Source organism: Stenella coeruleoalba (assembly GCF_951394435.1).
Source record: "Stenella coeruleoalba genome assembly, chromosome: 7".
Classification (NCBI taxonomy): Eukaryota; Metazoa; Chordata; class Mammalia; order Artiodactyla; family Delphinidae; genus Stenella; species Stenella coeruleoalba.
The window spans coordinates 58,780,608-58,791,137 of record NC_137153.1 but is presented as its reverse complement, the minus strand read 5'-3'; the positions used below and the strand labels follow the sequence as shown (position 1 = coordinate 58,791,137).

General features: G+C 39.5%; 1 protein-coding gene across 4 annotated transcripts in view; it reads right to left on the bottom strand.

Moving 5' to 3' along the window:
• Positions 1–606: 606 nt before the first annotated feature.
• TTC39B (tetratricopeptide repeat domain 39B) overlaps positions 607–10,530 on the bottom strand; it is a 136,872-nt gene continuing 126,948 nt past the window's right edge. For 2 of the 4 annotated variants that reach the window (XM_079926358.1, XM_079926355.1), the window contains 3 exons: positions 9,296–9,413; positions 6,434–6,550; positions 607–3,198 (listed from right to left, as the gene is read on the bottom strand). In XM_079926358.1, the coding sequence (XP_079782484.1) occupies positions 3,108–3,198; positions 6,434–6,550; positions 9,296–9,413 (326 nt within the window). In that variant the 3' untranslated portion in view covers positions 607–3,107. Of the gene's footprint in view, positions 3,199–6,329; positions 6,551–9,295; positions 9,414–10,530 lie in introns of those variants that run through there. The other 2 variants (XM_079926357.1, XM_079926356.1) reach the window with 2 other exon arrangements.

Below are 10,530 nucleotides of genomic sequence, written 5' to 3'. Positions count from 1 at the left end.
ATGAATGGATAAAGAAGCTGTGACACATATATACAATGGAATATTACTCAGCCATAAAAAGAAATGAAATTGAGTTATTTGTAGTGAGGTGGATGGACCTAGAGTCTGTCATATAGAGTAAAGTAAGTCAGAAACAGAAAAACAAATACCGTATGCTAACACATATATATGGAACCTAAAAAAAATAGTTCTGAAGAACCTAGGGGTAGGACAGGAATAAAGACATAGAGAATGGACTTGAGGACACGGGGAGGGGGAAGGGTTAGCTGGGACAAAGTGAGAGAGTGGCATGGACATATATACACTACCAAATGTAAAATAGCTAGCTAGTGGGAAGCAGCCGCGTAGCACAGGGAGATGCTTTGTGACCACCTAGAGGGGTAAGATAGGGAGGGTGGGAAGGAGACGCAAGCGGGAGGAGATATGGGGATATATTTATATGTATAGCTGATTCACTTTCTTATAAAGCAGAAACTAACATACCATTGTAAAGCAATTATATTCCAATAAAGATGTTTAACAGTAAATAAATAAATGACATTACAACATTTAAAAATCCATTGGATAGATTATCAGGTAACTATAAAAGAAAAGAAAATGAAAATACAAACGAAATAACAAATAAAGGAAAAATCTTAATGGGAGATATGAATTTTTATATTTGTTTTGGTAATGCAGAGTCAAAATAAAACAAAAATAACTACCATTACCTTAAATCGTTTCCATTTCATACCAGAAAGTGCATTTTTTACTCACTTTTGCTCTGACTTGTAGCTTCTCACAAAAGCAATATGACCGTTTTTTTTATTATTAAAAAAAATAATAATAATGCTACCAAAACTCTTCTAAGAACTTTGGAGACTTTTTTTCCCAAGTAATATTCAAAGAAATTTTTGAGCAGATTTTCCCTTACTAGTTGTAATGACAGTTATTTTCTCTTTTATTTGGTCCTAATGTAAAATTATATAATTCCTATTAATAACACATGATGAATCTACCACCAATATTATCTGAAGGGGTGGAACTCCGAGTTGAATTGTATTCATCATTTTCCACTGGAAAAACATCCTCAGTATTGGCCAAGAATTAGTACCTTAAAGAAAACAAGACCAAATACCTGCTGCATACAGGCTCATATAGCAGGGAATAAACAGCAAGGAGCAAATTCACAATGTGAGCTCATGTCAGTGCCAAACACTTCAAATAAATTTAAACTTGTCTGAATCTCCACACTTTCATTTTATATCAGAGACCACAGACTCAAGCCAATACTTTTGTTTTGATACTGTAATACATACATAAAAACCGTAACTGTTACAACAACTCATATTCATGCAGCCTTTCAGTTTACAAAAAGCTATCATATGCAGTATCTAATAGAGCCCTCACGAGCACCAAGCTCTGTGTTGCTATCCCCACCAGGGAAACTGAGTGCCAGAGAGGGTCAATGACTTGCTCCACATAGAGGAAATATTATTAACTAATAGAACTCGGCTCCTGACTGCCAATCTGGACTGTTTTTGTTAAACTGCAGAGGCTTCCATGACAAGTTATTCTTCAAAATAGAAATAAGACAAAACCCTGATTCATCAATTCATGAACTGTTTTTTGTCACTCTGGATGCAGTCTTGTCCTCAGCCACTGCACATACATATTGGAGAGCTGAGGGGCTGGGGAGGGCAGTGATGATTGTAAAATAAAACACACACTAAGTGGGAATGATCTAGATTAAACATTTTAACATTGTTTGCTGAAAATAAATATCTCAGCCTCAGACCCACAGTTATAAAACTAAAAGAGACCTTGAAATTCATCTGTTCTTTTTCCATTTCACAGGTGAGGAAAATATGGTGATGGAGAGAGCACAGAACTCCCTAAAGGTCACCCCGGTAACTGCCGACAGCAGAGCCAGGACCACACAGAGCTGGCTCTCTTCCACTCCATGCCCTGATTGTGTTTGCAAATTAAAGGACTAAGTACAGTCCAGATATTTACAAGGAACCATCACAGTGCTAGAGAAATGAGCAGATTAGACCTTACACACCAACATTACAAGTGTAAAAATTATTATTTTACATATCATTGAAAGCAGCAGGAACTTTATAGGAAAAATAGTCAACGTATATATTTTAGGTGCTCATTGTTAAGATTAAGGAAATTTTCTAAAATATAACTTTTTTTCCCTTTAGATATATGGAATTTTTTTGAATTTTGTTATAATAATAACAGACTTAAGTACATTCAAAAACAGGATAGGGCTTCCCTGGTGGCACAGTAGTTGAGAGTCCGCCTGCCGATGCAGGGGATGTGGGTTTGTGCCCCGGTGTGGGAAGATCCCACATGCCGCGGAGTGGCTGGGCCCGTGAGCCATGGCCGCTGAGCCTGTGCCTCCGGAGCCTGTGCTCCGCAACAGGAGAGGCCACAACAGTGAGAGGCCCACGTACCGCAAAAAACAAAACAAAACAAAACACAGGATAGTCTCTCAAAACTGTCACCACCTGTAACTTACATGAAGAATAAGAAACAATAACATTTCATCACCTTTTCTAGATACAGGTCTTTCAACCTATTACCTACATTACCTGTCCGGTTCACACCATTGCCTGTCTTTTTCAGGAGTTTTCGGAAAGTTATTGAGCTATTTTGAATGTAGGTGATTCTTATTTCCCCTCTGAAACTTAAATGCTAGGCAACAAAATATCTCTGAAGTTTAACTGACCGACATGCTAAAAATGCTTAGGTTGTAAGCCATTTGCTACTTACACAATATTCATTTCCACATTAAAAAAATAAATAATCTAATTATACTTTACTGTACCTGTGAGTCCTTTAAAAGACTTTTCACTCTCCAATTCAAATCGGATATGAAATTCTTTTTGAAGATGCAGAATATAAGAGTTTTCTAGATATTATTGAACATCATTCCATAGGAAAAAAAACCCATTTATGTAGACCAATAGTAAACCACACAGATGATAGAAAATATTGACAGTAAAATTAGTTTTTTGTCTCACATTCACAAGATCATTTTTCCACTTTAATACAAGGTCTAATCTATAGCAGATGCCGGTACTAATTGAAAGGAAATTCCATCCTTCATGTTCTGATCAATCTGAGGACGGTTTTTTCCAGAGGTGAAGAGCTGCCTGAATTCTGAAGTGTAGTCTGGACTCCAGTGAGTAATCTTTGTAGTTATTTCTAAAGATAAATAACAATAATATTGTAATGTCAAAATTCGTTTATACACCAGGGCACCACCACCCTCCTCCCCTCCTCTCATCTTCACTCCTTATTTGCTTTCAAACGTTAATATGCATAACGGTGGATTTTGTTAAAATGCAGATTCTGGTCCTGGGAGGAGATGAGGACTGCAATATTCTGTATTTCTAGAAGCTTTCTGGTGGTGGTCTAAAAAGCATGCTTTGACTAGCAAGGTTTATATGTAATTACCAAACCATTCACAAACAGCAAGAAGGTTACATGGAAGGTTTAACAAATTTTGTGAACTATTTTTAAAGAGTTGACCTCCTTTTCTAAACTGGAAATTTCTGGCAGCCTGTAAAAACAAGGTGAACATAATCATTCACCCCCACCACACACACACACACAAATTTATATATATAGATAGATTTAGATATAGATATAGAAACTCGCACAAAACGACAATTACAACAAAGATAGCAGGATTACTTGGTGACACCAAAATTACTTACTGCAATTCTGATGGGCAAATATCAATGGTTTGATCAATAATTATTATGTGGCAATGTCAGGAGGGGCATTAGAAATCCACAGATTATTTAAAAACTTCACTTAGATCATCCATGTTGACTTCTCTTTGCTAGAATTGTTCCGAATCAGCAAAATGGAATGCTTTGGACCTTGGGCTCTGCTTTCACACACCACCGTGGCCCATGGGAGAGCTGTACTTTCTTTGCAGTGGCATTCATTCCTTTCTATAACCCTTTACTTTATACAGGTCTAAGGGTTACTTACTGGTAACCTTGATAATCAGGGTTATTATTCATAATGAGGGTTATTATTCATAAGCTAAGCCAACATCTTACTAGAGTTTACCGAAGGACGTAATTGAGTATTTCCCTAATTAACTTTGGAAGCTTTGCAAAGCTCCTACTGCACAAAGAAAACTACAGATAATCAACAGTCTTGAAATTATGGGACGTCTGTTTATGTTGACATCACTGGGACTGTCTTGAGTTAGTGGTGACTTTTGATCACTGCTGGTCTTGCTTTTTCATAGTGAATTACTAGTCTTTTATTTTCATTGTTATAAAGTTGTCTTATTGTGCATCGCTTAGATAACACCAAATATGTCCAAATGATATGAATACTTAGAAACCGTATTTTCAGTCCCAAATTTTCCAATGGGACTAAAAATTTTCAATAGATTTGAAGATACACGAATGTCAGTTGACATAAGAGTCATACTCACTCTCAACAAATTAACTTTAAAAGTGACTTTCTCTCATATCCTTGGCTTTAAAAAAAAAAAAAGATAATGAAACCTCTCTTGGCTCCACTGTGCCTCCAAAGCTTCTGCCCCATTACTATGCTTTATTCACAGCCAAATATCCTGAAGGAGTTGCCTGGAGTAGCAAACTCCACTTTCTCACCTTGCTTGTCAAAGTCACCGATGATCATGCTGCCAAGTTCAGCAGCCAGTTCTCTGGTCTCACCTTGATTGACCTCTTGGCAGCCATCTTCACAACTGACCACTCTCTTCTTTTGAAACATTTTGTTCACTTGGCTTTCCCGGATGTCCTCCTAACTCACTGGCCACTTCTTAATCTTCTTGTTTAATCTCTAAAATGATGGCATATCCCAGGGCTATGCTGGATCTCCTTCTCTAGCTGTATAACTTTCCCCAAATGACCTCATCAAGCACCACAGCTTTAAATATCACTGTCTCTGTTCTGGTGACTTTGAAATATCTACATTTGGCCTTGACCTTTACACTGAACTCCATGCTGGTATATATGACTGCCAACTCACCATCTCCACGTGAATACCTATAGGCACCTCAAAATATCACAGTTCGAACAGGAGTAAGTTTTTTTTTCTCTCTCTCTCTCCTCAATCCTTATCCTCTAAGTATTCCCCATTTCATTCAAGAAGCATCATCAACCTCGTGGCTCAACACCCTCCCCGCTCCACCCCCCAGCCAAGAATGCTCCCCACGCAGTCCGCTGGTGACTGGTCTTCTCAGGACTGGCTTTAATTATGCTAATCTCAACTACATACCCCCTCAAGGAAACCTTCCAGAATCAACTCAATCTAAAGTAGCACTCGAGTACCCTGTATCATATCGTAAATCTCAGCAAAGCACATACCATTGCTACTCTTCTTATTTGTTTATTTACCAATACCCCTCAACTTAGAAGGTAGAAACATTGCCTGTTTATGCACAGGTGTCTATCTAGAACCTTTTCTAGTGTCTAGCACATAATAGGTACTCAGTGAATGCTCTGCTGAATGTGAGTAAATGAACAAACTAGCAAGCTATTTATGGCCTACAGCTATCATGGCATTCTTTCTCCATGGCAAGTAGTGTTCAAAGCAAGCAGACCACAGGGTTTGTGCCCCCAGTAAGTGAGCCATGATCACAGGAGGTCTGAGAGCCACTGGACAGCAGAATTGATAAAGTGCTTTGAAACTGCCACAGTAGTCAGAAAGAAGAAAGAGGAGAAGATTCAAAGGGCTTCTTCAAATCAATGGCTCTTTAAGGAAATGAGAGAGATGGTAGAACACACCAAGGATCGGCAAAACTATGACCAGAATTATGGCCAAATCTGGGCACACCCATTTATTTACATATTGTCTTCTATAGCTGCTTTTAATACAATTGAGTAGTTGCAATGGAAACGTTATACTGTAAAGCCAAAAATACTTACTAACTGGCCCTTTACAGAAAAAGTTTGCTGACCTCGATATAGAAGAGAATAGGCCAGAAATCTGTCATGTAGGTCCCCCAAATCACAACATTTGTAAACACCCACAGGGTCAGGCATTAAGAGGACTGGAGGGCTTCCCTGGTGGCGCAGTGGTTGAGAGTCCGCCTGCCAATGCAGGGGATATGGGTTCGTGCTCCAGTCCGGGAAGATCCCACACGCCGCGGAGCGGCTGGGCCCGTGAGCCATGGCCGCTGAGCCTGTGCTCCGCAACGGGAGAGGCCGCAACAGTGAGAGGCACGTGTACCGCAAAAAGAAAAAAAAAAAAAAAAAAAAAAAAGGGTTGGAAACAGCACAATTCCAGCAAAAGCCACAGGCAGAAACTAAGCATAAATTAGCAAGTGTAAAATTGTGACTAATTTTTCATTAATGTGTTCATTTTAAGTGTATCAAGTTACTGCTGTTGTTAAAATTGTATTGACATTCCTGACTCCACAGCAAGAGAAGCTGCGGTTATCACTTACCTTGCAGTTTCTAGACCCTTTATGGCCTTGTCAATTTCCCCTTGGTTTTTATACAAAAATGCCAACTCAAACAGAGTAAATGGCACTAGGTAGTGGTCATACTTCAGTAGCTTTTCACTAAAAGAGCAAATGAAAAGCAATTAAGTCTTAACAGAACAAGGAACATATCATTCTTTTCCAACATACATGTATTTTTCCCCATTCTTAAGAAAACAGCTACAGCACTAAGACTATTATCAGAGAAAAGCTGTCATTATACAGTTAAAGAACCTAATAAACCATGGCAATAAATAGTATGCTTTTAATATATTACTCTTTTTTTTCTTTTTTTCTTTCTTTTTTTTTTGGCCAAGCTCTGGCATGCAGGATCTTAGTTCCCCGACCAGGGATTGAACCCGTGCCCCCTGCAGTGGAAGCACGGAGTCCTAACCACTGGACCGCCAGGGAATTCCTTATATTACTCTTTTATTTTATTCCTTAATATAAATCCAGCACTGAGGATTGGTTACTGACCTTCAGGTATACAAATGCATGCAGATCTTCAAAGATTAACCCTAGAAAGGATAAGATCATCCCTCCTGAACATGAATGTGTTCAGGAAATGACTCCACTCAGAAAATGATGCCACTTATTTCTCACTGAGGTTCAACTCTCTTTGCACTGCTGTCTTATAATGCTTCAAAATGTCAAGAAAGAAGTGGTCAACACTTCGGTTTTCAGCAGTATTATGAAAATTCTCTGACTACAAAACATCTAGAAGCACTCAAAAAAATAAGAGCAACACCCTTTAAAATGCAGAGCTCAGCTCACAAGGACATAAGGAAAACTCTCAAACTGAAAGCAAAACAAAACCAGAACTCTGAGTGTGTGCATGATGCCAAAGCACCCCTAGGTCTGTTTCAGTCTGAATCCGCCAGGGCTTTGTGTCTCAATGTCCACACAGGAGGGGAGGCCTTGGGTCCACATAGTATATAGAGCCTGGGCTGAGACTCTACATAAAGCTGGGGCTCTGCTCCACCAGAGAAAGGGCAGATGAGAAAAACCCACTTGCAGCATAGGAGGAAGACAGGGGCAGTTGGCTCCTTGGCCTGAGGTCTAGGTGAGGGGGAGTGGAAAAAAACACATCCCTTAGGAAATTAATAACCAATAGGCCTGCCCTCACATGAATCTGCAATTCAAATTTATGTGGCCCAAATGATCCAAGAACTTCTAAGCAATGAAATTAACATGAAGGTGGCCCTGGCCTGGAAAAGCCTTTTGGGCATCTGGCAGAAATAAAAGCAAAATCACTTTAGAGAGAGACTATTCCTCAATCCTAGCCTCATAGGAGCCTCAAGATAAAACCCCTCTGAAGGTGAACTCACAATCCAAAACTATAAAATACACCGGCAAGCAATTCACTATGAGATTCAAAAAATACAACAAATGGGTCATCCTTTTGATCCTAATAAAAACACCAATAAAAGAGAACTCAACGGATACTTCTTTAACATGTTTACTAAAGCCTGTATATTACTTATTTGGGAAACAGATATTGTCTCTTTCAGCTTCTTAGAAGGACACTGGTCCTCCTACATTCTCATAATATATAGTCAGAAAGAGGCAGATCAGTAGCTACGGATGGAAAGGCATATGATATGGAACAAAAAACGTCAACCGGCAGTCTATGGCTGTGATCTATTTGGCTTACACAATGGTTTCCAAAAAATTGAGCCAAGATTTAAAAATCTGGAGATGTTATACAAAATTCAGATTCCAGGCTTTCAAAGAAAAATTGTAGGGACTTCCCTGGTGGCACAGTCATTAAGAATCCGCCTGCCAATGCAGGGGACACAGGTTCGATCCCTGGTCCGGGTAGATCCCATATGCCGCGGAGCAACTAAGCCCGTGTGTCACAACTACTGAGCCCACACGCTACAACTACTGAAGCCCTCACACCTAGAGCCTGTGCTCCGCAACAAGAGAAGCCACCACAGTGAGAAGCTCGTGGACCGCCACGAAGAGTAGCCCCCACTCGCTGCAACTAGAGAAAGCCTCCAAAGACCCAACGCAGCCAAAAAAAAAAAAAAAAAAAAAAATTGTAGGGATTATTGCTACTGGGCCCACACTGTCCAGAGCAATAATCAATTAGAGCTCAGGAGTGGCTGCATTCTTTAAAGAGAACACACTATCTCCCTAATCTGCAGTGCCCACTAATCCCTATTTCTGCCATCGTTCAGTAAGGTTACTTGTCTGGCCCCTGTAATTGCATTTGTGACTCCAGATGTAGAGAAGAGGGTCAGGCACCAGAACCTTGACTCAACTCTCTAATTAGTGAAAGAGCAGGACATCATGATCAATGCTCTTGGGGGGTTAAAACTCATTCATCTACAGAAAAATACCCCTTGCCAAAAGAGAAGCAGTGTTAGTATTCATCACAGTCGTTCTTTCCTGTCACATTATCATTACAATGATGGCGAGTCTTTCTACTGAACTTTGAATCCCTAGGATTCAGGATCACAGTCTCTGGCACATAGTGGGTACTCAAATATCTGTGGAATAAATGGATGACAGACAAATGCACGAATCAAAGAAGTATCAGATGTTCTGTACATTGCTGCCAGAATTCAGACAGACACATGTCAGCCTGGCTGTAAATTTAGCTTTTGTAAGTCACCTCTGAACACCAGGTAGAAAGGCATAACGCCACGTTCCACTTAGGTTATAATTTTTTTCTCAAAGAATAAAGAAAACATTACTGGATTCTCTTTCTGGCAACACCAAGTAAAAGGTTAGCAACGGGAGATAAAAGCATCACTTTCTCACAGCGATTCCCCAGAAACCACAATCTGCACTCAAGTTGGTTTCATTGTCCGCTTTTACCTTTGGACAACGTGATTGAAACACAATTCCGCTTGCAAAGGCCGCTGTAAGTTCTTCAGGCAGCATCCTTTCAGCAACTTCACTAAGCATTCATCATCTACAGAGTAGTCGCTGGACTCTTAAAGCAAAACAAACATACAATTCACACACGGAAAGAAAAATACTTGTAAAAATCCTATTTAAGAGGTAGCACTAACAGCTCTTAGGTTTCAGAGGGACCATTTAAAAATAAGGAGAATATGTTTAGCATTTGTTATGCCTCACTAAATAAAATACAATGAAAATATTTCAAATGAAAAGAATACTAACTACATTAATACACCATTTTATTAAGGGGTTCACCCTAGCCACTTAAAATTGTTTTGGGGTGCTCATACTCTGAGTTATGTGACCTTACGTATAATTATAGGAAGTTTGAACTGTAAATAAAGCAAGAGCTTTATTAGTTCTGTGAAAGGTAAAGCGGTGAGGAGGTCGCACGCTGCCTCTTCCTGTGGTTCTGGTCCCTAGCTGTGCTGGCTTCGTGTAGAAGAGGGTAATGCTTCCATATGGAGAAGCAGATGGCCTTCTCCCCATTAAAAATTCAGGAAGGAGCACACCCTCTCCAGATCATTATGTTTACAACTTATCAGTTCTCCCAGGTTATGTGCTTTTGGGGAAGAAATTATGTCATAAAATTAGACAAAATGGTTCTGAGGTGTGCAAGGCTCCTAAAATCCCCACAAACTTCTAACTGCGTGAGGCTAATGAGGAAGATTTTCTTTCAGGACTTTTTTCCTTTTGAAAATGACTCGTTACCTTCTACAGCCCAAGGCTAACATATATTAACAGAAGGAACCGTATCATGTGTGACATCTATCTGACAAAGGTTGCCATTTCACATCTATCACTTTTGAATTTGGGGTTTTTTTTTTTTTTTTTTGCAAGTTAAGTGCAGCTAACAAATCACTCCAAGACAGACCGATAATTTATACATTTCACGCTGTGACAACACAGGTGGGAAGGGGCAGTAAACCAAACTAATGAGGCTCTAAGAGTCCCTCATACTGAAATACTCTTGCTTTCAGTATAAACGTCAGAAATCACCATTAACACATGCTGGTGTTTTAATCAGTAAGCTGCTTGTCTATGGGAGGTTAAGGATGCTACTTAACCAACTCAGAGGAGGTCACTTTACTTCTAGGTGCTGAAAATAGCTGATATTCACCTCTCACTTCCAAGATCTGACAGGTTAT